Raw genomic sequence first — 27,380 nt, forward strand, 5'->3', positions numbered from 1 at the left:
ATCAGATTTGCTAACTGCTCTGGGACTGTTATCAGTGAAATGGGAGAAGTAGGAGATCTTTCATTTTTTGTCTACTTATTTTACAGATATTAAAAAAAAAATATAAAGGCTTAATTGCCCTCATGCCAGAAGTGAGTCTGCTGTGTTCTGCTAAAATCTGTCTGCTCAATAAAGTACTTGTTCAAAATAATCTCTCAAAGGGAGATGTTGAGTGACTTTTGCAGCTGTGACTCATTGGATCTTCATTTTTTAAATGAAAAGATTCCCAAGACATATTAATTTTAAGATCTCATCTATTAAATTCTTGATTAATAACAATCAGAGTATTAGTTTGACAGTGTCAAGCCTTGAGGGATTCATATAACCAGTGTTCTCTCTTCAGAACAGGAGGGATAGTTCATTTTTTCACTGAGAAGAACCTGACAAAGACCCAGGTTTGGAACTAGAAGCTCTCACTTGAGAGAATGGAAGCTTTGTAGTTGTCTCCCTGTGAGGTTCAATCAGGAATCCAGCTCTCCAGATGAATTGATCTTCCCTTCATCCAGAGGATGTGGAGCACCCATGTGTGTACAGAAGAAGGATCAGGGGTTTTCAGGAATGAAATCTCTACTGGCATCGGTGATTACTTCCTACTCCTAAAAAGTGAGCTCTTCCTGAGTTTTACAGTTCTGCCCAACACAGGCCCTTTGGAATTGAATTTGAATTGGAGCAGTTTCTAGCAGGGCCTTCTGACCCTAGAGAAGCTCTCTTCCAGAGTCAGGAGTGTGTCCTGTGTAAAGAAGTGTTCTCTCTTGGGAGTCTTGGTGCCTTGGTTCTCAGCTTTGGCAGTCCCAAAGTGTCACTCAGCTCCCACAGATAGCTATAAAATCCTGTAAGTTTAGCTTTGCTCTTATGATTGATCTGTTCATTCACTCTGAGTAATGAATGGAACAGAAAATTGTGTTTCTTTGTTTTATGGAGTAATGAAAGGGAAAATTCTGCTTCCTTTACTAAACAACCATCGCCAAAAATAGCAATTGCAAAAATACCTGACTATATTTTATCTGTCTCCTCTTCCTTACTATTATGTTACTACACTAAATGCAATCTTTTTTTTTTTCCCCTTTGGATTTCTTTCCATCTTTGTGCCCTGAAGCTGCAAACAGCAAATTTTGTGAGTCATATAAATGTTCTGAGACATCAAATTAAGTAGAAACTGGAGAATGAGTTCTCAAAAGGTTGTGAATGCTGCTGACGTCAATCTCAGATAGAAATAAGAAAGAAGATATGGCTGGCAGATCCTGTGAGCAGGACTGTAAGCGCACTTATGCTAATTCTGTTGTTGGAGGAGAAATTGTGTTTTTATAAATGAAGGTGGTAGTCCCAACTGAAGACTTAGCAGGCATTCATCTTAGTAACTAGATGATCTTGAGCTTTCATATTTTATGCTGAAATTTGCCTTTGGCAGATTCAAATGAAATTGCTTAGAAGTGACGAAAAAGAATGGCAGCATGCTTTCTGCTTTTTCAGCTCATAGTATAATTCACTTTTCCAGCTCTGCTTCTGCAGAATTCCTCCTTCAAAGTGGCATTGCAGAGTATGGGGTTTTCTAATGAACAGAAGGCTATGATGAACCTATTTAGAGATTTTTCTTGATTGTCTCTGGCAGAGAACAGAATTTTGAAAGTAGCAAGGAGTCATGAAAGTCAATATGTCTTATGAATTATTTTGATAACATGAAACATTTATCTTGCAGAAAGCTGTTAGTAATACTGTTTTTGAAGTTAAATGCATGCAGATTGCATATACATATTGATTTGATGGTGCTATTGAAAGTTTCTATAGGTGCTGTGAGAAGAGTGCAAGAAATGACTAAAGGAAAGGGATTCTTGTTTTGTGGAAACTACAGGGAAGTTATTTGTTGTTAGCTTATCAGTGCAGAATGTTTTTGTGTGTGGGCATGTTTTGCCTTTAATGAGTACAGCAGTTCAAAACTGACAGATAACTGATGTACTTGTTGACTACTTTATCTTACCTCCATTCAGATGGTTCACTGGAAGCCTGCATCCAATTCTTAATTATTAGTGCTGCAGTGATCACTCAGAGTCTAGATGTGTTTTGACCAAAGGTAGGTTTCCAGTGGTGAAATAGGAGTTAAAGATGTTAAGCCCTTTTTCAAATCAAGCTGTCTTTGGGAGAGGATCTTAAAGCAGCAGATACAATAGTGCCAGGTTCAGAGAGACCAAAGTGAATTGAAGTGAGCCCAGAGGTATTAAAGGAGCAAGGTAATGTGATTGCTGGTTAACTGGATCAGGGCAGCAGAGGAAATGCCTCCACCAGGTATCTGTATTGCCATGCTCAGGTGCCCTCCTGATGCTGTGAAGAACTTTTGACAGATTTCTGTGGGAAGTCAGTTTTCAGACTGGTGGCACAGCAGGTGTCTGGGTATGAAATATTGCAGTCAAGGACAGTATGAAAATAAACAAGAGATATCCCTTCAAGTTTAGAGATTAAATACAGGCTGGATTTACCTGCAGGTAGCCAGCAGGAGCTCAGCAGGAAAGTAATGAAGTGGGACTGTCTAGCTGGGTACTTGGTGCAAAATGTGCTTTTGCTTTGATGCTGAGGAGAGTGCAGGGAAAGAAGTTCTGGCTTCTGAAGAGTGTGCACACTGTTCTGGGAATAGAAATAACAAAGCAGAGCAGCCCCAGGGGTTGGTGCTGCTGCCAGCTCAGGGGACACAGAGTGAGCCTGTCTCAAGGCTCAGACTTCAGTCACAGGCTCCTTCTGAAAGGGAGACCAAACCCCATCAATTTGCAGTCATTTTTCTGTCATAACTCCTTGGTCACCACTGAAAAGAAGAAGTAGGCAGTGATGGCAAATAATGTAGATGAAAAGGTATCAGCCACCAAGGTAGGAAATAACATGTCTGAGGTATGTGCTGACAGTAGAATTCTAAGGCTTCTGACTGAAAATGATCAGAGATCATCTGGAACTCACAGTGTACAATTTCATCAGTGAGGAAGGGACCTGTGAGGGATGAGGTCCTTTAAATTACACCTATAGGGTTAAGAAAAAGTTTTATATTGAGAGTCTGTGGGGGATAAGAAAGGGTATTGGGAATTTGTCCATCACAAGCTAATTCTCTGTGGAGGAGGAAGAGAGGTTTTAGTGTTTCAGTTATAGGAATATTTTGATAATGCAAAGGTTGTCCATCACAAGCTGATTTATTGGAGATTGGCTTCTAAGTCAGGAAAGTGTTTCCCTTGTTATATTACTTTTGTAAAGTTGTACATAATTATACTTCTCTGCAATTTTGTATCTGTTGCAGAAACATCCAATTCAGATTACTGTTTAGCTCAGAAGCTTGTCCTGTTCAGGACAGGATGCTGAAACACTTCAGCTGCTAATCTGAGCTGGCATGGTAATTTCTTTACCCCATGGTGTTTCCTCTACCTCATGGTGAATGAGCATAGAGACTGAGAAGCATTTCTATTTCCTGAAGTTTCCTGTTTCTGGTTAACCAGCATAAAAATTAGTATCTGCTGAATTGATGCTTATCAGAATTCCTAAACAACACTTCTGCCTCCAGCAGTGACACTCGATTATGTTTCTCACTCCTAAGCCCCTTAGAGGTTTAGCATTTATGAATTTAGCATTTATGAATCCCCTCTAATACTTTGCTTGACACATTTGGTTAGGCATATGACAGTGATCAGCTGAGAGAAAAACAAGTCATCTCATCAAGTACAAATTAAGGCTTCTAGTAAGGAGAGTGGAGAGGCAAGCTAAGGTTTCCTGCTGTTAGAAGTCAGATTAGAACAGGGCTGTTAAAATAACTGTAATGCATTTAGTATAAAAATAGGCCATGTGTCCACTTCCCAGCCAGCTTCAGAGAGTCCACCACAGCTGGAGCAGTTGGAGGAGGGAGGCTGAGGAGTGGGTGACTGAAGAGAGGTTCTTGGTTCAGCTCTCACTTGGTGCCTCAGGATGCTGAGCACACTGAAGGTGTGTATCTTACCCTTGATGTTGGTTCTGCAGCTAAACTGTGGGATAAAACACAAACACAGGGCTCTGAAGGGCTGCCCACCCAGTGCCTCTGGAGTGCAGAGTAGGTGATCTGATGGGGAGGAGGCAGCCCTGGTGCTGACTGGGGTGGTGGCTCCTGCTGCCCCTTGGTGCTTGCTCACTCCTGACCCTCCTGCCCAGACAAACTCAGCAGTGGCTGCAGAGGTGCTGCTTGGCCAGCTTGGGTAACCTCTCAGCAGTGGCTTCAGATGAAGGCTCCTAAGCATTCCTGCAGTACCAATGATATTAAGAAATAGTTGGTATTGTGAGCAGGTGCTTTCCAGCTCGGCATACCTTGACAATTTGACAGCAGCCAGATGTTTAACTGGGTGGAGTAAGCGACGACTCAAATGCCATCATATAAATCTTGCAAATGGTACTACAGCTGAGCCTCTGGGTATGCCTGGTGGATTGTGATTTCTCAGAGGTCCTGTTTGATCAGAGACTGAGCTCTTCCTTTAACCTGTGATTGGATCCCACAGAGACAGCAGATATTGTGATGCATCACTAGTGACTAATTTCAACGTCAGTTAATTGCTCCTTTGGAGCTACACAAGGCTGGTTGAAAATAGTTAAATGTTGGTGTTTTAATGGAAATTGTCCTAATATTGCCATGAAATGGAGCTGCAGAAAGAAGCTTCCTACAGCTGCAGTCTTGCTTTGGTATACATTTCAGCCAGCATATGGTGTGCATTTTAACTGAACACATGGAGAACTAATTTGATTTGAGTTGATTGATTTTGATTACTGGCATGAGGATATGCTAATGAGAAACAATCCAGCATGTCTAAGCATGAAAAGTAGGAGAGAAAATGTTTTCTATTTTGAATTTTTTCTCAGTGGTTACTCTGTGGTGAACAGGAGGAAACACATTATTCTGATTGCAGCTTGACAACACATTCTTCTGTCAGTACAAATTAGGACTGATTGAATACATCTAGCTAGGACAGGTGTAGTTTTTGCATCAGGAAATGGGTAATACTGGTAGCTGTAAAAAACCTCAAGCCATTTTTCAAGAAAACTTCTGCTGTGGATCAGGAGGTGAATCTAAAAAGTTTCAGAAGGAGATTGTTGACTAGAGATGTGTGGGGTCTAGGAGAGCAGCTCAGACCAGTGTCTTTGAAATTGGTTTGTTAGTTTTCAATTTACTGGAGCCTGTTCAGTTTAGATGTTGGTGTACATGTTGCTTAGGGAGAAAAATCGTAATATCATAGTGGAGGATTTTCAGAGAAGGTGGATTATTGGATGCAACATCTCAAACCTGAGGCTAAATACCTTTACTTGTGAGCATTCAGTTATAGGTAGGAAGCCTTGCTGTTGTTTTGTGTGGGTATGAACCAGCCAAGGTATGAAGTGCTGCTCTTTGAAAAGAAGCAGAACACCTTCCTTGATGTATTTATTCCTCCTGCACTCTCAAAAAGTCACATCAACTTATGTAGATTGGGGTCCTGCAAATGCTGAACAAAAATGCATCACTCTAAATATACAACTTAAGACAGTGGAGCTGGTTGTTCTACCCTTATGAATATGGATTGAAATAAAAATCTTTCCAAGTGGTCAGTAAATGAAGCTGAGTCATAGCGAGTCAGTTGCTCTTGCTGGGATATTTAGAATCACAGAGTTGGTTAGGATGGAAAACACCTCTAAGATGGAGTCCAGCTGTTTACCCAGCACTGCCAAGCCCACCACTAACCCATTTCCCCAGGTGCCACATCCACCTGTCTTTTAAATACCCCCAGGGATGGTGACTCTGCCACTTCTGTGGACTGCCTGTTCCAGTGCCTTACCACCCTTCAGTGAAGAAGTTTTTCCTAATATCCAATTTAAACATTTGCTTGTGCAACTTGAAGCCATTTTCCCTTATTCTGTCACTTTTTACCAGGAAACAGAGCCTGATCCCCACCTGGCTACACCCTCCTTTTAGGGAGTTGTGAAGACAAGGTCCTCCTGGGTCTCCTTTTCTCCAGGCTGAGCACCCCCAGCTCCCTCAACTGCTCCTCGCTTGTGCTCCTTCCCCAGCTCCGTTGCTCTTCTCCGGACATGATTGATATCTAAGCCCCAGAGTAATTTCCACCTAGCCAAAAATATCCACTTCATCAAGGAGGTATAAAATCTTATTTATATAAGAACATTAAATGATAATCCACCACATAGTAATTGATAGCAACTGATCTGAGTGACTTATGCAAATAATCACTATAGACACAGCTGCTGCAGGAGAGGAAAAAGAGTGGGATGCTTTACAGCCATCTCTGCATGACGTTTCTCACACAGGACTTGAGTAATCACACTGCCTCTGTGCAGCTACCAAGGTGAGCCATATAAAATTTATTTAAGTAAACAGGAGCCTCCTGTATTAAACCTGAGTTGGAGGAGGGGAGCTCTGCTTCTTTTCTCCCTGCTCTGAGGTTCTGCAGTGGGGTCAAACCTTCTGCGTAGGCACAAAACTACTGCTCAGGGAGAAGAAATTCACAGGTAAGATAAGCCCACAAATGTCAGAGCTGCAGTTGCTTTGTCCCAAAGCAGCTCCAAGGTGATCACAGTGCTTGCTGCACCATTGGCAACACAGCTGGCAGTACTGCCAGTGAGGCTGCTTTGGGACTCTGGAGTTCTCTCCCCTTTAGGCACTGTGATGTGTGAGAGGAGGAGATGGCACCCCAGAGAAGCAGAAAGTCCCACTGACATATGACATGTTGCTGTGTTGCTAAGTGGGGTGTTCTCCTTGGGTACACAACGACACAGCCTGGCTTTTCTGCTTTTGCTGTATGTTTTGCGGGAGTGGTTCATGGGATGTGAGCACAGTTGCTAAGATCAGGAAGAGGTTTGCTGGTATTTTATCTGCTCCTGTCAAGCAACAGGGTGGTATCTCCTCCTGGATGTAGCAGATGACAGCCTTGATGTGTCCATGAGGCAGTTTCTATAGGATATTTGGAAGGTATAGCTTGTCAGTTAACACCTGTCTTCATTCAGGTGGGTAAGCAGATGGGCAGTAAAAGCAAATGAACTATACTCTATATATAAACCTGTGAAACCTAATTTTTTGTGGCCAAAACAATCTATACTTCAATGTAATACCTCCAATCTGTATTTCAGTATAATTATATAGCTACCTCTAGGCTGGTGGTTTTTTTTTTTTTTTTTTTCCCCTCTTAAATATCAACTCTCCATTCCTTAAGAACACTAACTAGTCCTGGAATGGCTTTGTCATACTGTGTCTATAAATTCCTGTCTGTCACATACCTCCAAAATTCAGCTCTTCTCTGCAAGGACAGTTGGGGTAGAAGAAGATCCATGGCACTGCAAGTGGCCAGAGGTAATCCGTGTAGGTGTGAAGGTGTTCATGTAATTAGGATCTTGTTGGTCAAAGGTCAGGGAAGAGAGAAGTGTTCTCCCAAAGACTCAGCAGGACTGTAAAAGGCCTTGGCACGTGCTCTTGTCTCCCCTGCTTCAGCACCCTGTGATGAGCTTTCTCTCCTTTTCTGAGCTGTCCCTCCAGCACTGTCCATCTGGAGTGACAGGAGCCTGCTCTGTCATTGGCAGGGTACTGTTGAGCAAGTGAAGAAATAGAAGATCAGCTGCTAATCTCAGCTGAGCTCAGACAAACCCAAAAAACCTCAACTCCTACAGCAGCGTACCTGGGAGCAAAATCTGGATCAGATGCTCTCTAGAAGTTACATTGGAAAACTGTGCCCAGAAATTATTTCATTTTCAGATTGTGGGAACTATAATGAATTATGAATAACAAGCTGGTGACTCCTGTGAACGAAGAAATTCTGAAAAGTCCTGTGCTGGTTTATTGCAGCTTCCTGCACAACAGGATGAATGAGTTTGCAGCAGGGAAAGTACAGGTCTGTGTTAAAGTATTCAATTTTGTGTTGAAAACACAAAGGTGGAAGGAACAATAGTATCCTGGTAACTCCTGATCCTAATCTTCCTTACAAGATTGCAAAAATGTTTACCCTGGCAGTATCAAGTTAATATAGCACATTCTTTCTGAATTTCTAGTTTCCTTTTTGTTACAACAATGTGTTTGCAAACTCTCTGATGTTACATACTGCTATTTGAAACCTTGTGATCCCTTCAGCAAAACAAAGATTCTAATTAAAAATATTTTTACTATTGTGCCTAGTTGATTTTTCCCTTCAGTTTCCTTCACTTTCTTTGTTTTAACAATCCTGTTAGCACCTGAGAATTCTGACTTGAGCAGAGTCTAACTGGGACACAATGTGAAGCCTGTGATTGTGTTTCTCTTTTCATTAGAGTATTTCATTAATTGTATTTTCATCAGTTCCTCCTGGAATCTGAGTGTATCTGCAAAATGGCTTTTCAGTAACCATGTGGATATGGAGGTGGTGACAATTCTGCTTTTCCAGAGTGTGGATTTAGTTCTAAGTGCAGTCTATGCACTAAAATCTGCATTACCATGCTATGAAATTGTCCAACATTCAGATTATGGCACAAGCTGGCAAATAGAAAAGCTCCAAGAGGAGGATGCTGCTGCATGCTAGAAACCTCTATCACACAGCATCAAATCCTGACCTGAGTGTCTTGCATGCATGAACCAAATGCGTCTTTGTCTTTGAATGTCTTAAGCTTTACCAGATTTTGTCATTTTGTGGCTGCTGAGTTTGGCCAAACTTCTGGAAGTGACAGAAGAAACTCTGTACAACGGTGTAAAAACCCCAACAACCAAAAAATCCCAACCCACCAGCAGAAGCAGAGGTCTATGATTACCAAAATTACTAATGGAGATGTTTTCCTTCCCTTTTAAAAATTTGAATAATGAAATGGGTACAAGTCCAAAACCTAGTGAGATCAGCCAGAATTCTTTGATCTTTCTTACTGTGTGACAAGGATAATATCACTTCATCATCTGCAGAGTCTGAGTACCTTGGGAATTGCAGATTTAGAGAGTCATTCAAGCTTGAAGGAGAGACTGCCTGAAGACCTGCTGATCTCTGTCACAGATGAACAGACCTGTCCCTTGCCCAAGGAAGCTCCTGGTTTTGACTTTTTTGAAACAAGCCTTGTAACATCCTGGGATGATTGTTGTACTTAACCGAATACAGCTCATCTTTCCAACGGTTTATGATGAGCCAGCCTTGCCATCATCTTATTTTTGCTGTTCTTTTGGCTCATTTCAGCTTGTCCCTTGTTCCTCAACCATGACATGTTACAAGGTGTCTCCTTCCCTGAAGTGACAGATCCTATTCCCTCCAGAAAAGTTCCAGTCTATTTCTAGTTTTATCTCTCCCATTTTCTTTCATGGGCACAGAGATTACCCTCTCTGTTTGCCAGGTGCACCTTGAATACCTGCTGTTTTTCTGCTTTCCACACTAAAATGCCACCTCTTCCCTTTCTGAAGAGCAGAGCATGGATGTGGCACTGAAGCAAGTGTAGATGTGAGGTGGTTCCTGAAGCTCCTGTCAATAAGCTGTTTTGAAAGAGGGGCCATGTGTGGAGGTTGGTTATGTTTACATCTCATTTCAGGACATAGACTGCAGCTCCCCTGCTCACTAATTAAAAGGAGGTAAACATGTTGCCTGTTCTTATCTAAGAATTTTTATATAACGTTTGCTGCCTGTTGATGTAACTGCCCTAATGAATGCAGGGTGATTTGATGTATCATTAGTGATGATAAGGACACTATGAGATTAGAACAGAGTGTTTATTCTTTATCATCTAATACTTACTGTCTGACTGTTTGACTCCGGGAAGAGTACAGAACATGGATGAAACTTTGCTGCATATTTACTTCTGCCCTGCTTAATGAGGATAACTAGAATCCAGGAAATTTTTTGTCACTAAGCATCAGGAAGACTGGCAGAAAGAACTGATTAAAAATTGCAAAGACTCCTTGTTGAGAGTTAGATTTTAGGATTCCCTTCTCTCAGCTGGAGGTGTTGGCAAGAGATGAGCTCTGATGTTATCATATAGTTTGCTAAAAAGGCCTGGCTGAGGTTGAGAGTTATGGGAGCTGTCAGTTTGTACTGGTAGGACAGGGATGAAATCTTCCACTTCCCCTCCAGGCTCCATATGAAGAACTAGCAAAAGAACACATCTAAACAGTTTTGGATATTATTGTGGCTTTCATAATTTTTCAACTGACTCAGAAGATGTAAAGAAAAGCTGTGGTCAAGGGAAATTACTCCCATTGGGAAAAATAGATGGAGAAAGTAGATCTGGGTGCCATGTGAAGAGAGACTTGTTTTTTCCCTTCAGTTCTTTATATTAATTTTATTAGTGCTTTAAATGGGGATACATTTTGTTCTCTGAACTCTGTTCTTCTGACAGTGGTGTTTGTGATATGAGCATAGCAATGAAACAGCAACTGCTCCCTGAAGGACCAGGAATCACTCCTGCAGAACGGGCAGAGACTCTCACTGTCTGAATCTCGGGATAAAGCATCAGGGTAAGCTCCAGACAGCCAACACCAAAGCTTCCCCTGCTGCTCTGAAGCCTCCAAAATTGTGTTGAGTTATAATTCTTTGATGTCCAGAGTAAGGCAAAATAGCAGCAGGCAGAAAGTGCAATTAATTCAATTGTAGTTTCATAATGTTTTGAAGCAGTTATGCTGTTGCTGAAGTCATGTCCCCTTTAGTGAAAATGTCTTTTGCTCACTGGCAGATCTAATTCTGCTCACTTATGCTTTGCTCCAAAGTTTGCTCTCACACTTTCATTCCAGTGAAGGGCAGGGGTGGGACAAAAAGGAAGTCCGAAGAGCCCTTTCTTTATCTCTGTCACAGTAAATAATGTGTGTTGCTTCAAACATCAACTTGTTGCACCTTCTCCAGACACATCACTCAGCTGCACATGAAAGCAGAGCACAGTCTGCCCAGAGGTTACTGCTTGCTAGGGAGGCTGCTTTCATTTGATAAATATTTCAGTGTGTGTTTTTCCCAGTGTAACACTACTAATTCACTCCTAAGCTGGGAAGTGTTTCCAGAAGTGCGAGGTAATGGAGTGTGTAGATCAGCTCCCTTTGCTGAACTGAGCCAGGGGTCCAGAGATTCTGATTTCAATTTTCTGCTGGCAGAGGGCCTGGGTGATTTAGGAAGCAGCATAATGCATGAACTTGTGCTTGTATTGTGCCTGATACTATGATTGCTTCAATTACAGATTGGTTGATAGACCTTTGCTTGCTTGGGGTAATGCTGTGCAGTTTCCCTGTTTTATGAAGCTATATTAATATAAAATTGCTAGGATGTAATGAAGACTGATGCCCCCATGTTTTTGTTGATCTGTAAAGCATTGTACACATTTAGTGTTCTGTACAAATATGATCTCATGCTGTCTCTGTTGCTTATAGGCTTTTTACTAGCTTTAAATAAGACAGTTTGGAGTTGTCATTAACAGCTTTTTTACAAACTCCTTTCCTTGGGCTGAGGTTTGTGTTTTGAGAAACAGATCGCATAGAAAAAGCTGTGTCTTGTGTTCCTCTTATCTAGACAGTCAATCTCATTTGAGAGAAATCAGGACCCCTGCATATGCAGGATTCTTTGCTGAGGTCACTGGATGCAGACAGGACTTTGCAATTCTTCAGGACTTATTTTATATCAGTCCCCAAATTTGGGCTGAACTGAGTGGTCCTAGTAAGTAAAAGCAGCAGGCTGTGCTTGGGAGCCTGACCAAAGCCCCACTGGTGTGCATGGCTGGGGACAGGTGAACCTGGAGGCAAGGAGCAGCATATTGCTTTTTTATAATGCCAGCACCACGTTTTCTTCAGCTGGGAAATCTGCTGTCATATTCCTCTGTCTTTCTGAAAAGGTGAACATGAAAATATGCTTTCCGTCAGGAAGGTTTGAGCCGCTCAGGCCCTTGATGTGTCCACTGGCCAAAGGCAGTTTGGGGCTTGGTGGTGATGAACTGGTCAGTAAAAATAAAACAGTAAAACCAGCAAAACATCTCATGTGTGTTGAGGAGTATTTGCTTATGGCTTTCTTTCCAAATGGAAAAGAGAAAGGAGCATCACCACAATGGTGGGTGAACTTAAAACAGTGCTCAAAAGAACCTCACACCTAGAAATGCATCAGCTGTAACCACTTCTGCCCCGAGGTGCTTCCTGCCTGCCTTGGGAGCCACTTGCAGCTGCTGCATAACAAAATTTCTCTTTTAACATCTTATCTGTGTGGTTATAATAGAAAGCATCTCGGTAAATGGTAGAAGATGATTATTTTCTTTGTCTTGTGCTATTACTGAGCATCATCACATGTGTACTGTTGTGGCTGACAAAGCACTTCAATTCTAAGCTTCTATTTTAAGATGCTTAGGACTACTCCAAAATAGCTCTTCTTTAGCTGAAAGTCTTTCTTTATATTCTCAGCAGAGATGTGGGTTTACTTGGAGAGTTTCAAATTCTATTTGATTTTTTTTAAAACATTTTTGTGCATTTAAACATGTGACCAATATATCAAATCTATTTATTACATTGCTTTTCAAAGTACATGCACATTTCTGTCAAACAAAAACACACGAGAGAGAGAAATATATTTTTTTTTAATTCTAGCATTCTAAATACATTTAGAAAATGTATTTCAAACTCCACTGAAGTAAGATATGCACTTTTTTATTTTCCTTTTTATTTACCTTCTGGTTTATGTGGTTCAGGTTGCTCTTGGGTTTTATTGTCTTTAAGCTTTCATTCTACCTTCTTGAGTGCTAGAACCTTCTTTATATTTTTGTGTAATGCTCACCTGAGTACAGCAGTGGGGCTTTTTTCCTGATCTGGGAGGTAATAATTGAAAAATTGCCTCATCTGCTCTAAAGTTCCACCAAATCATGAAAAATTACACAGTAGGATCTTAAAAGCCTTAAAAGAATATTATATTTTCTTTTTATTGGCATGTTGTTGTTAATATAAATTAAGCTTGATTATTTGATTTTTGTCTTGCTGCTGCCCTTCAAATTAAAGCACACATTCTTGACTCATGGTTGTAATTCAATTTTGGGATTTGAATCTCAAAAATATCATGGACAGCTTCCCAGAATTTATCTTAGAATTGACCCTCTTGACATAATATCTCAGGGGGCTTCTTGTGAAGTATGAGGCTCGGATTTAGCCTTAATCCACTCCTAAAAAAGATGAAATCTTGCCTGCATAAGAAGAACCAGCCCTCGGAGGGGATGCTCCTAGCAGAGTACCAAGTATTTTTTACAGTTCGGGCTTGCAACAGGTCTTTGAGCACAAAGCCATCGATTTCCCTAAACACGGAAATAATTGCTTTGTAAATGAGTTAAGGAAGGGTTTGCCCGGGGCCGGGCACATCCTCGGGTACCGCCGCGCTGTCCGTGCCTGCGGCCGGCCGGCTCCGCCGAGCCCCGGCGCTGCCCCTGCCGCGCTGGTTTCCATGGCATTGCATCCGGCGGGAATAGGCTCCGGCCGCGCTGCCTGGGCCTCCTTCGGCCGCTCTCTGCTGCGGGGATCTGCTCCGTTCTGCGTGCGCTGGAGGGGAGGCAGCCCCACGGCACCGCGGGGCTCATTCCCTTCACCGCTCCTTGTTCCTTCCGAGATCAGAGAGCCAGGCGCCGGAACCCAGGCAGATTTGTGCGGCACATCGCTTCCTCCTCACAGGCTGTGCGCTTGTTCTTTTGGCTGCCGATTCACGGCGCGCTGAGATCTCCCCTTGTGCCGCTGCCTTAGCGCGGAGCTGTGCCCGCCCGCCGGGCCGGGGCTGCAGCACATCAATCCCTTGCCCTGCAGGACCAGTTAGGATGTCCAGCCTGGCTCCTTCTCGGGAGTGAGTGCTGCTTCTGAAGTGCTCCAGCTGTGATTAATTTAGCAGCTTCTCAACAGCAGCTAATTAATAATGCTTATGGTGGCTAACCGTGCTCAGACATCTGTGTGCTGTACAGCTGTTCTTACAGGGGCTGATTAACATAATTAAGGCATATATGTGGGAAAACTAAAAAGATCCAGCAAAACTGGCAGCATATTCCATAATAATAATGCATCCACTTATTCTGGGATCTCAGCCTCTTAGATGTTTTTGGTTTGGTTTTTTTTTTTATATCAGTATGGTTTTATCACTTGTCCACAGTGGATGGGCTTTCAAATGTATCATGTGCCTCTTGAACTTTGTTTGCTATTTATGTGGAGCTAAAGAAATGGAATTTGAAATAGGCACGTGGTGTGGATGCTACAGATTTTTATCACTGCCATTTATTTTTCTATCAAGGTAACTGGATCAGAAAGCATAAACAATATGAGACTGATCTTCATGTTAGATCTAAATAATGAAAAATAAGACTTTTAAATTCTGTGAGATTTAAGAAATGTGCCAAATGAACTTAATCTTTGTGTATATCTCTTTATGTGATTTCACTTTTGCAGCCACTGTCTTTTAAATACTATAACAGAAAAACTCAGCCTACAAAATGATGAGAAGAGCAGATAAGGTTCATAGGCAAGCCAGTCCTGTTCCAGGCCTCCTTACCCTTTGACAGACCAGGAAGGGCAGCTGATGCTAATCTTCACTACCATCTCAAGGCACCTGGGAAAATGGAAATAACATTTTTAACATTTTAGCAGGTCATAAACAGTAGTGTCACTCACAGTAGCTTAGCCTGATTCCAGTGTGGGAATTACATTCTGCTGAGCAAATGCACCCTGTTGCATTTTCAGCGATTCACTTTTTGTCTTATTCTCTGTGTGGAGTTGCTGAAAAAAGATAAAAGAGCAGGGGCTTCCCTATTGCCAGAAATATTTAAATGGTGGATTAGGTCAATCTACAGTAGCTTTTCCTGCTTGTCCCTAAGCTTATTTTACAAAAGTACTTTGAAAAGTAAGTGCAGTGCCTCATCTGAAGAGCTGAAGAGATACTTAGCCACAGAGTTACAGGGAACAATTTCAAAAGCCTGTGTGTTGGGCATGACTGAGGCCTCTGATGACTGGTGAGCTCTTGAAGACTCTGCATGCACTAAAAGTCTCTTTCAAAAGAATTTCCTCCTCTCCACTGCGAGCAGTTAGTGTGGGAATGTTAGAGAGAACAGGGTGGTAGAACTTTCTGTACAGGGTAAGTAAAATAGGATAGGAAAAGGGAAATTCCTACAACTGGTAAGTACTGAAATGATACAAGACTGCTGGTTTTACTGCTTCTAAAGAGTAGAAGTGAAGATAGCCGTAATGGGGAAATGTTTAAAAAGCACTTAGCAAAGGTAGAGTATTTTATCAAAGAAGGCAGGGGTTTTGTGTTGGGTCTTTTCCACATGAGGAATGTTTTCCTGCATATTGCTGAAATGAAATGTCTCTCAAGGCAGCTGAATGGGTCTGAGTAGGTTCCAGTGGCCCTTGGGCAATGGGAGCACTCAATAACAAGAGAGGGGAAAAAAAAAGCCTAATATGATCTGTTGAACTGGAGCATTTTGATGAGAGCTGAGTTCTGAAGGAACCAGGTGTTATTTTGCTCCTGGCAGCAATTGAATCTTCACAGGTTTTTCATGACATCACATCTTTTCCATGTCTTAACCAGTGACTCATCCTGCTTGTCTGTTTGTTCCTATTTCTAGCTGCCAGCAGGAAATGCTAAGCTTAATGTTAACATTCTCTTATTAATGACACATGAAGTCTAGTCTGCCCAAGGTCCCTCTCTTTTGTGGTATGTTGTGGGTGGGTTGTTTTTTTCCCCTTTCCCAAGGTGACTTTTGTTCATCTGATTCTTGGTGGCTTCCACCCCAAAGTCTACTTTTGCAAAGGAGATGTGTGGCTGTGTATGAGTGTAACATCCCCCCATAACCACAGGGCTGGGAAGTGGATTATCCTGTCTCCAAGGCTGACCAAACCCCAAACAAAGTGCAAAATGCCATTGTGTGTAACAATGTGACATTTAACAGCAGGGAAGAAGTCTTTCCTTCACCAAGTTTGAAGAAACCCCAGATTGTGGGGGGTGCTGGTTATTGGGGAGGATATAGCCTCTGTTCTGACTCTGAGCAGCCTAAGGAAGGATCATGCCAAGTACATGCAGCTTGTAGATGTTTCCAATAGCTGGACAATAAGCAGCTCTCATTCTTGCATGAATTCTTGCATGAATGAACTGTCATTCTTCTTTAAAAAAACAAAAAACCATGGAAATCACACGATAATCCTTTAAAAAAATTGAAATGTTTATTTCCTTAGAGGCTATTTGTCACATACACTGCTAGAAAAGTCATGGTGCTAAGGGGATTAAATTCAGTACAGATTAGATGTTTCAGTGACATTTTATTTGGAACAAAGAATTTGTGGCTGGAAATCTTGACTAGAAGAAGGATGGTTTGGAATCAGGGATTGTGGGTTTTCAGACCTGCAGCAAAAAGCATCTGTCATTATTTAAAAACTCAAATATGTTTTCTGTGTTAGTACCTTGTAGTTTCTGCTGAGACAGCCAAGTAAATTTAAGAAAAGTTGATTGTACTCCTACTGTGAATGTTTGTGTGATGGATCTTGAGACTAGGGGGCATCTGCACACAATGCAAATGCATTTGGGTCTTTTTCTTCTCTGATAAATACTGAATTTTGATTGCTCATTAATGCAAAACCTTCACATTTTTGTTTCAAGCTACCCACTAATGGTCCTGTGGGTGTTTTTAATTGTTTGCATAAAGCACAGGCACATATGTAAGCTGCAGAAGAAGAGAGCTGGTAGCACACTGGTGTAAATACACCTCCCAGAGACCCTCCTGTGCCTGCTCACAGCCAAGCTCTCTGGTTCCTCCTCAGGGACAGCCTAGCAGCTTTCTGGATGCTGGGGGCTCAGGCTATTCCACCCAGGCATTTGGCTAGACTGTTAATTAGTGCTACATCACCTTTCTGCTGATCCCTGCCTGTGCCTCGTGTACTTGTCTCCTAATGAGTTCGTGGTCTACCTGGAAATCTTGGAAACAACTTGGCGGGGTGGGGAGCAATTTCTGTAAGTTGTTTTTTCCTTCATTAGATAAACAACTTGAACTTAAAAACCCGAAATGACTAATTACCTGAGGCTCGTGGTGTTTTAAACTGAGAGAAGGACAACTGTTGTAATTGCTGAGGAAAGTGAGATCAGATTTTGCAGTTTGTTTTGTTTTATTTATGCTGAGGCATCTGGTGGGGGAGGGGGGGTGAGTCAAGAAAATTAAGCCAGTTTATCGCTGTCTGAGAAGCTAATGTAACCTGAGGAAAAAAGTAATTTCAGGGTGATAGTACAACTATTCAGATGCAGTTGGAGGAATGCCACTGTAAAGCTGTGAGGGATGATGACATGCTCTGTACTTGTAGAGTAAAACAGAGTGAGGAAGCCATCAGTGACTCAGGAGGAGATGAATCACATCTCTGTGTTGTAGCACATGGCTACCAGGGCAAGGGTGTGAACGATCTTCATATACCTTGAGATACAGAATGCATTTCCTTCACACACACTCCCTCTGATAATCTGAGAAGGCAGGCACACAAGTATATCCTAGTGAATATGCTACTTGTCTTTCTAATGATTTGAGTGCACTGCTCACCTAGGACAGGTTATGACTGAGCAAACTCATGTTATCCCTTGGGGTTCTGTACCTCCTGCAGCCCCATCTCTCACTAATGTATAAATTGGGGCCCATCCCAACTCACAGGGGGGTCACAGACAGAGTTCTGAAATCAGCAAATCAGATTTGCTAAAGTCCAGAGCTTTCAGGCAATAGCACAATTTGGCTTTTTCAGTCCAATTCCTCACTGAGCTGAGGCACTGAGGTGGTATCAGGACAGATTTTGGGAGTCATCCTGTGTGTCCCTTGAGGCTGCTTCCCAGGACAGCCTGGATGTATGTCCCCAGAGCTGAGTCTTTGCTCTGAGCCATTGTCAAATTTAATTTCTTTCCAAATTATACTGCATGTAACTTGACAATGTGTCTTGCAGTCACTTTCTGCCTAGTCACAGCCTCATGCCCTAAGCCAGAGTGGGCACTGCTTAAACACAGGGGAGAAAATAGGAGATGAGATTTGGAAGGCAGATGAACCTGTGAATGCAGGTATCAAACAATAATGCTGTGAGCATGAGATGTGGAGAAACTTCATGACTTCCTATGGATTTGTTTGGTTTGTTGGTTGCAGGATCTCTGAATACTGATTTAGGGCCTTCTCCTAATGAGGCACAAATTCTCTATTGTGAATCCTTTGGTATTTGGAAAAGATAATAATTGCACTTCAGCTTTTTTTTTCACAGCTAAGGTATGCTTAAGGTTTCTCTTCACCTTACCAACTACTTTCTGTGACATATATGAAAACATTTGAACACACTTTCCTTCAGGCAAATTTGATCAAAAGTGCCTATGTGGAGACTGATGTTTTAATAAGCCTCATGTCTTTAGGAAATCAGGCTAAAATAAACTATCATCTCTCTGAACAAAACAACAATACTATTACTGCTGAGACCTTCCTTGCTTGAAGAAATATAGTTAGGATCTAGTTGTCATGGTTGGTTTAGCTGTTCTGCAGCTAAGGGAAGATGTGGTGTGAGTGAATATGAGAGTGCTCTGTGATGGATTTATCACTGGCAGGAAAAGAAATGGTCACTCAGGCTGCAGAGAGGAGCCCACCTCATTCTGATATTCCCAGCTCTGACCTGTTGCCAGGAGGGAACAGAACAGTTCCTCAGCCAGTGTACAGTGGTTTGTCGTGATCAGCTAATGGACTACCCTGTCCTGAAATAAATGCACAAGTTTAAGGGAAAAAATCACATATTTTCCCAGACATCTGGTGGAGAAAGAGCAAGATTCCTGCTGCAGAACCTCTCCACTGGGAAATTCACAGTATGTTACAGCTGTGGATGGTCTCACAGTAGTGCAATAGCAGAGCCTTTTAAGCAAGCTGTAGGGAGCTTATTTACAAGTGCTGTCCTGCAGAGAGGCTCTGTGATGTTCTGGTGCAGAACAACAGGCAGCCCCAGACTGGCAGCTGTGTGTTCTGCAAGGGCCAGCACTGTCTCTTGCATGCAGCAAAAACAAAGCTGCGTGGATGGGTATGATGGGCAGGATGATTTTAAAGCTGAGTTCCCCCTCCCACTGTCTCCTGGGGCTGTGGTGATGTGCTGTGTCTGATCTCTACTCCTGCAAGAGTGCTCTATGTGGATTTATTTTGCTCTTGCAACTAGTAACATGGTTGTTAAGTCCTTTTGGATCTTTTTCTTTAGAACTTTAATCCCATTTTAAACCAGTGGCAGCAATGCTTTCTTCAGTGTGGGTTTTGGGGGACTGAAGGATGGTTCATTTTAGAACTAACCCATCACAGTAACTAGAAGTTGACACCTCATACTGAGCACACAATTTGAAGGCAAAGCCTTTTGGCTCCCTGCAGCTGTTTCACAGAGCTGCCATTTGCCTAAAGAAGGATGAAATGGGTTCCAAAGATAGACACCTTCATAGTGAGAAGGACAATCAGCACATGACTTCTCTCCTTGGTTCAGAAGGCAGGTCTGGAGGGAATGGATTGGGCTGTAGGACTGCTGTTCTGGTGTAGAAATATTCCTCAGTTTAAAAATAAGCTTGCAAAATGTAAAGGAAAAGTGCTACTGGCATCCAACAGATGGTAGTTGACATGTTTTCTAGCTGTCACAAGTCTTTCAAAATTCTTCTGTTGCATATGCCAGAGTTCACCTGTGTGCTGCCCAGCTGAACACAGAAATGACAACTGCAGGTGGAGGAGCTCTGCAGGAACTCTATGGGTAAACAGAATTAAGATGAACCAACAGAACAGGATTAATAGATCTCATATTAGTATGTGCACCTCAGACTCTGTTTGGGATATTCCACATTAAATTCACTTTCTATAATAATGTTGATTGCATCAAATCTTTAATTTTTGTCTCTAACCTGAGGCAGGAAAGGGAGACACCCACAGCATCTACCTCAAGGACATTTCCCTGACTGTGACACTGAATTGCAACATGGGAATGTTTTCTGCCTGGAACAGTCCTGGACTGGTTATTTCGCCTCTGCTTTGAAGTGTCAGTTTTCAGTGAACTCTGCTAACATTTTATTATTGCATTGCAGCTGAGGCAGAGAAGAGCAATTAAAGGGTTGACATCTTTGGTATTTTTTTAATAGTACATGTGTCAAAATGCATTTAACAAATCATGGTTGATGCAAAAAACTAATTAATGCTAAAATGTAAGTAGAGTTCATTTCAATTGGGAGCAACTGAGAATTTTAAAATGTATCATAACAAAGAGTTTTTGCCTTATTTTAGATATAGGACCTAATTACAGCTTTTGCTTCTGAGAACTAAAGTCTTAAGGGCTAAATGTTCCTTTCTGTTGCAGGATACAGCTGGCCAAGAAAGATACAGGACCATCACTACAGCCTACTACCGAGGGGCCATGGGCTTTGTCCTCATGTATGATATCACCAGTGAAGACTCCTTCAATGCTGTGCAGGACTGGTAGGAAATACTGAAATACTGTTGGTAACGTTGGGTTTGTTTGGGTTTTGGCCAATTCTCTCCCCACAATTGTTTGCTGAGGACGTGAGACATCCTACCCTCCATCACCATCACTTCCATGTTCTTTCCTCTTCACCTAAATAATTTGATTTACAAAGGTTCCTCAGAAAAAGTTCTACAGCTTCATTTTAATGATAAGGTTGTAATTCAAATATTGTAGCATACTATAGTATTTGTTACTTTTAAAAGTTTCGATTTATTGTGAAGAAATGAATCCTTTAATGCTTTTTTGGGGTTTATAAGATTTCTGGCTATGCTGCTAAAAATAGAGATTAAATTAACAGTGGTTGTTCCATTCACATCTCAGGAATGTGTGTTTCTCCTCAGGAGTGCCCTGTGACTCCACTGAAATGTCTTGCAATCATTTCTGCTGCTTTCCTGGTGCTCATTACTGCAGATAAGAGTGGTCATGGTGCAGAGGAGGGCAGTGCAGTGGTTAATGTGATCTCCTAAGGCAGATTGATTTGCAGTGATCCCAGTGACCCTCTGGAGCATGTGACATCCTGGCTGTGGCACTGGCTCCTAGCATCTGGCTCAGCCTGGCTTTCTGAACCCCTATTCTGTATCCCCTAAGCCAGGCTGTAACTCAAAAGCTGGTTTGTTGTATCAAGTGATTTGTGTTTCCTGCAAAGCTGCCCAGTTTTTGTTCTCTCTGTTCACTAAAGCAGTTGGTCATGAAGGTCACATGCAAGGTGCAGTCTCCACTTTCACCCCCCATGCCCAGTACCACAACACCAAATGATCTGCAGCCCCATCCTGAGCAGCCCTTCAGCAGCTTGTGGTTGGGGAATACATTCTTTTCTTTTTAGAAACACAAACCCAAAGGTTTTGCCAAAACCAGTTTCATCCATCAAGTTTTGCTCAGATGAAGCTTTTTGTGCAAGTGTCTGCACAGGGATGTTTTACATAGCAGTGCAGGCATGTGAGCTGGGGCAATATCTTTCACTAAACTATAAATATTTCCAGCTTGTTTCCCTGGTGAAACAAGATCCATATGACCACACAGTTCATCTACCTGTCTGTCTGCTGGTTCTGCTCTAGTAAGTTTTACTTACCAGTCTTAAGTTAGCCAAAATTTACCAAATCTCCATCTCTGAGCTGCTACTATTTTAAAATTTGCACAGGTGAAGTTTAACCTGAAGCTTTATATTGGAAGTAGTCTAAGGTCTGTTCCATCAAAGGCACTAGTGTGAGAATAAGACCTGGGAAAGGTCAGCTCTGTCTGTTTGCCTTCATGTCTTCCTGTGCCACAGGAGCTGCAGGAAAATCTTTGCTAAGAGCACCTTGTCAGCCAAAGGACAGAGGTGAACCATCAGGGTGTTTTTCCTCTGTATGTCAGGAATCTTTCCAACCAGCTTTAAGGTTCTGATCCCAAATGAGGTAGTGGGATGGATAAAAAGGACCATTTCCTTCCTTCCTGCAGCTTGTCCAGGGGAGAGATGAGGGCTTCAGCCAAGCCAGCATCTCCGGGCCAGCAGAGTCCTCTAGTGGCTATTGCAGCCAGGAGATGGTTTTTCCCCAGTCTGCAAAATTGCTTCCTAAACTTCCAAAGGCACAAGAAATGGAGAAAAAAAGCTTTTGGCTGGTGGTGCTCTATTGGCCATTTTCTAGCATAGCAAGTAGGATTTTTTCTCCCCACCATTCTGCATGATACAGTTATGATTATGAAAATTTATTCCACTGGATATGATCTTCAGTCAGGAACTGTACTGTGCATAGAAAATTAAGGTGTCTACTACTTGAGCTCCTTTATCTCCATCTCTGGATCACTGGCATGTGACTGTCTTGGCAGCTTCCTGACTGGGACTCACCTATCCACAAGGGAAATGAGAATATTCCTCCCAGTCTGCCAAATGATTTCTTCCCTGGGAGACCTTTTATTACCCTCACTCTTCCTATGGGAGGATGTCCTGAAGAGGATCCTCGTTTGCTTTGTGTCACTCAGACCTCTCCTAAACCAAGTAAAGGCACATTCTCTCCTGAGTGAGAGGATCATGGCTGTATAGCAGTGTTTAGACAAACTCTCCAAGTAGAATATGAATGCAAAGCAGAATCTTTCCTTCATTCACATGAATCACCCCAATTAATGATCATAAAACCACTGAGAAAGAGACACTGTTTAAATGCTTTTGGGAATACCAGGAACATGACTTGCTCTCTTGTTCACTGGAAAATGTACAACACATTGTATGAGAAACCCTAAAATATTAAGCCTTACTGCAGTGTGGCAAGAGTTCAGTCAGGTTATTTTACAAGAAATAGGCAAACACAAAGATTGGTTTTAATTGATATTTGAAAATAAATTAATTATATCCTTTGAATATGTCTTTCCTGTTGGGTAAGTGAAAGGGTTAAATGAGCTTTCATGGCTTTCAGCTGAGTTTCTAGAATTTTTTTTAGTAGTCTTCTTTGGTAGCTATTATTTGATGCTGGGTTGATAGTTTTGTGTGTGGATAAATCAGTTGTTTATACCTTGTTTGAAACTGCAGTGGAACTAAAACATACTCAGTACTTGAAACTGTAAAGTAAATACAAAATATTATGGAAGCTGTGCTTTGGACAATCTAGACAATTTCATAGAAGGGAAATAAAAATTGGTAAAATTTAACTTAGATACAAATGACATCTGGGTTCACAAATCATCAGCATTATTTATCTTTAACCCAGACTGAGTTGTTGATACCTCCTTGTAACTGTGAACCTGAGATTATTTTTCTTCTAAGAATGAAACACAATGTTTGTGCTTTATTGTTAATTTGGGGAATTCAGCACAAACAAGGCACAGCATTTTATTGTGTCACAGAAATGTGTTTCTCCCAGTGAGTATATTAGGCTGCCCTGATGGTTGTTGAAACAGCTCCATCACACAAGCCTTGTTATTTACATAATAAGCCTTGTTATCTTTACATAAGCATCTGGAAATGTTCTGCCTTTCATTTTGTATGGACATCAGGGTTTCTTTTATTTGTTCTTCATAACTGTTTTGGTGGGGTTTTTTTTAAATTCCTTGGAAGAATAAAGATTGGTGTTCTATAAGAGATTTTCCACTAATTAGTTCAAAGCAAGGAGAAGGATGCAGTTCTCTGGGAGATCCTTCATGCTGTTTGCTTCTTTTTCATTTTAAGTAATTCTGTGTAAATAGTTAAAATTTGGCAGGGTGTCCCCATAGGATGCCAGGGGCTGAAATGAATCCAGAGGCTGAACTGTGAGTCAGAAGAGAAGCCTGCTTTTAGTTGTTTGAAGTTGAACTTGGGGAGACTTTATTTCTCTCTGTTGCTTATGGAGGGAGACTGGGGAGATTTCATCTTCCTGGGCTTTTGGCTGATTTCTCCAGTCACCCCCCTTTTCTGATGAGCTTTGAGAAACCCCAGAGTCCCACAAAAACTCATCACAGATCCATATTAGCTCTCACAGGAATTGTCTACATGGAGACACTCAAAAGTGTGAGACTGGAGGAGCTAAAATTGGGATTGGAGTGAGATCCTCTCCAGGAGGACACTAGGGAGAGTAAGAACCTTCATTGCCCACAGTCTTTGTTTATTTTTGCATGTTGCACTGTGGGACTGGGCTTGGGTGAGGCTCCTGTTCTCCAGGGCAGTCCAAGCAGGCAGCCTCTTCAAGGCAAGTTGCTCAATGAAATGCCCCCTTTTTCCCACATACCTGTGGAGTAACATAGCTAGCTGCTTTCCCTGGAAAAAAGCAAGTAAGCAACTCAGACTAATTAAAAATTGCCATTAGGAGATCAGAGCTGGAAGCTGCTGCTGATTCAAAAGAGAAGGAATCAAGTGCTTTATTGTTAAGGGAGTTCAAGGAAACTTCCACAGAAGTAAAATTTTAGTGGACTCCTGGCTCTCCTGGGAAGTGGCAGATTTGCCTGAAACTGTAGTGTCCTGCCCGGAGTGGTGGTGGGGCAAAGAGTGGGAAGGTGAGTTAGGGAGTAGAGGAGGATGGAGGAGAGGAATGTATGGCTTCTAGCATACCCTTGGGGTGGAGGGAGCCTTCAAAGACAGAGCTGACTTGGTGAAGATAAAATAGGTTGTGTGGGTCTGAAAAGATGGATGAAAGTGAACGCTACCGAGCTAATAATGTTCTGCTGCTGGCTCTGGGTCACTCTGGGAAACCAAGGATGGTGGGATAGGACTGGCCCCTCAGGATGCACAAAAAGAATATTCTCTTTTGTCATGGAAAAACTCTAAAAAGGCTAAATGTAAGGTCAGAGTCCTGGGATCCACAGTGAGCTCCACTCCAGTTTCAGCACACGAGCCACAGAAAGCTTTAGAGGCTCCAAGTTCACCTGAGTGCTCCTGCCCAAGCTCCCATGCACTGCACCCCTGTGCCACTGAAATTAGTGTTGGTCATTGCAGCTGCTCTTCCCAGCCTCAGGTGTCCTTTAGTCCTGCTGGGTTCAAGAATTAGCTCACAGAGCCTTGCTTTGATCTTGTGTCTTCCCAGTTTGGTAAATTTCTCTTTCTCCTTGGCAGTTGTTTGTGATTTTCAGTCTCCATGAAGTTTTCCTGTTCCAGCAAAGACAACTTGATACTTCCAGCTGTTCTTGTGGTGCTCCTAAAACTCTACAGCAAAATGTGCTGCAGAAAAAGAGAATTACTGCTGTTCTTATATATGGAGTTATAAATCCAGCATGAAGTGTGCATCTGCTGTATGGCTTTCCTTATGGGACAATATCTTTAAGAGCTCTAATTGATTGTTGTTCCTCTGACAGATGAGACCTGAAGGAGAATAAGCTTTACAAAAAGCCTTTTTTGTCCCTAATCTTCAAAAATCACTTGATTTAGTTTTTTTATCTGGATCTTGTGATCTTTAAAACCCTTGCAAAGTCTTAACAAGAACCTTTATTGTCACACAAAGTTAAGGAGTGCTAAAACAGAGCAGTGCTGTGAATTGCACAGGCTGCATCCTTGCTTTGTGTGTAGGCCTGCTCATTTGCCCTTGAACTAACATGGCCTGGGGATGTTGATGGTGTCATTAATGGTACTTGTTTTCATATTTAATATAGGATTGTATTTTGGCACAGCTGATGGAATATAACAATCTCTTTTGACCTCCTGTAGGGCCACACAAATCAAGACTTACTCGTGGGACAATGCACAAGTGATCCTGGTTGGAAACAAATGTGACATGGAGGATGACAGGATTGTTCCTGTGGAGAAGGGGAAACATCTGGCAGATCAGCTGGGTACATGCAAAGCTTTTCTTTCCATCTTTCTTCCTCTGCTTCTTTATACTCTGTTCCTTTCAGTTTGTACAGCAGTAATACTTATAATGGTCTCATAATTATGAAGTGTAATATATTCTAGGTTCATATTTCACTTGGTTTTGGCTCAGTAGGCCAAGAATACCTGGTAGAATACTTGTAGTGTTGCTGTGTTTATAAAGGGGGTGTCTAGAGGTGGAAGGAAGATAAAATTTATCTGAATAAAAAAAGCTTTTATTAGCTCAGCAGAATGAAGAGAGAAAGTTTTCATAAACATAATTCTGTCTCCAGGTCTCTAAGTACCATGTGCTCATTGCAAATCAATGCAAACTTTGATTTTTGTTGAAGTATTTTTTTTTAAAGTAGACAATGAAAAAGAGAAGTTTATACATCAGAACTAAATTGAGTAAAACATATTTTAAAAATGTACTAGGCTTCTCTATCCAGGTAAGCAAATGACATTATGTTATTGATGTGGGATAGAAAAAGCAAAACAGTTCCATTGAGAGGAAGCTGGGATTGCAATGAAAATTTTATAGTGAAGAGCCAAGTAAACTCATACTACTTTATAAGTTATTTATCACTTTTCATTATCTATTATAGCCTATAAGAGATTTTTAATATGAAATCGGGGCTCTGTGTTAAAATTTAACTCTACTGTTGTTTTCTGTTAAAGAATTCAAAGTAACAAGTAAATCCTGCTAAAATTTCATTCAGGTAACATGGAGACCCTTACAGTGGGCATAAATGTTTAGCTTGTAAGAGTAGAGATTCTTACCAAAAGACCCAAAAGAATCACCATCATCCTCAACTTAGAAAATACTCTGTTGTCTTCAACTTTTAAACAGCAGTTGGAGGGTGCATAATAAACTGTTAAACTGGGGGTACTGGAGTTCCAGGACACACTGCATACATTGGTGTAGTTCAAAGTGGCCTTGAAAGTGTAAATTCTACATATATGGCACACCCATTCATGGCTGGAGCCTTGAGGCACTGCCATCCTAAACAAATAACAAGTAAATATCAAATTAGACCCATTGTTATTATTGTAAGAGTAAATCTTTACATGTTGCAAAGCAAACAAAGATATGGTTAGTTTGCAAAATCAGTTCTGGGCTCTTTTTACCCATCAGAATTTAATTTGTTTTTGAAAATATGGATGTGAATAAACTTGGTTCCTGGCTTGCAGACTCCAGAAAGGTTATGGATGCATGTGTGTCCACCCATCTCAAAGGAATAATTACACTGCTAGTAATTGAAATTTTGTCCGATTTTGACCAATGTAGCAGCAAATGGAGAGTTTTATTTGAACTCCCAACCCAATTTGGACTTCCAATGTTTTTTTCTTCCAAAATTCATCTCCTTGTTTCAATACACACTTGGCATCTAGAATCTGAGTCCTTTACTTGTGGGACACTTCAAAACACACACACACACACACACACACACACACACACACACACCGTTACCATAGCAACTGATTCAATCAATAGGAAACTGTTTTGCAGAAGAATCCCCAGTGCTGCCCTGACCTGGTGCTTGTCCAGCTCACCCTGGAGAAACCACCCCAGTGCAGAGCAGCCCAACAGCCTTTAGGAAGTGCTGTCCCAGCTCTGCTCTTCTGTAACCTCCCAACTTCCAAAAGAGTCTTTTTAAAAGAGCTGGAAAACAGATCTGATTTGATCAGATCAGT

At 41.7% G+C, this 27,380-nt stretch overlaps 1 protein-coding gene across 1 annotated transcript in view; it reads left to right on the top strand.

Annotated features, from left to right (window-relative positions):
- RAB3B (RAB3B, member RAS oncogene family) overlaps nucleotides 1-27,380 on the top strand; it is a 50,815-nt gene that overhangs the window by 20,140 nt on the left and 3,295 nt on the right. Inside the window, exons 3-4 of the mRNA XM_009088718.4 lie at nucleotides 20,297-20,415; nucleotides 25,545-25,669. Coding sequence (XP_009086966.1) covers nucleotides 20,297-20,415; nucleotides 25,545-25,669 — 244 coding nt within the window. The remainder of the gene's footprint in view (nucleotides 1-20,296; nucleotides 20,416-25,544; nucleotides 25,670-27,380) is intronic.

The sequence above is a fragment of the Serinus canaria genome, chromosome 8 (genome assembly GCF_022539315.1).
Source record: "Serinus canaria isolate serCan28SL12 chromosome 8, serCan2020, whole genome shotgun sequence".
Taxonomy (NCBI): Eukaryota; Metazoa; Chordata; class Aves; order Passeriformes; family Fringillidae; genus Serinus; species Serinus canaria.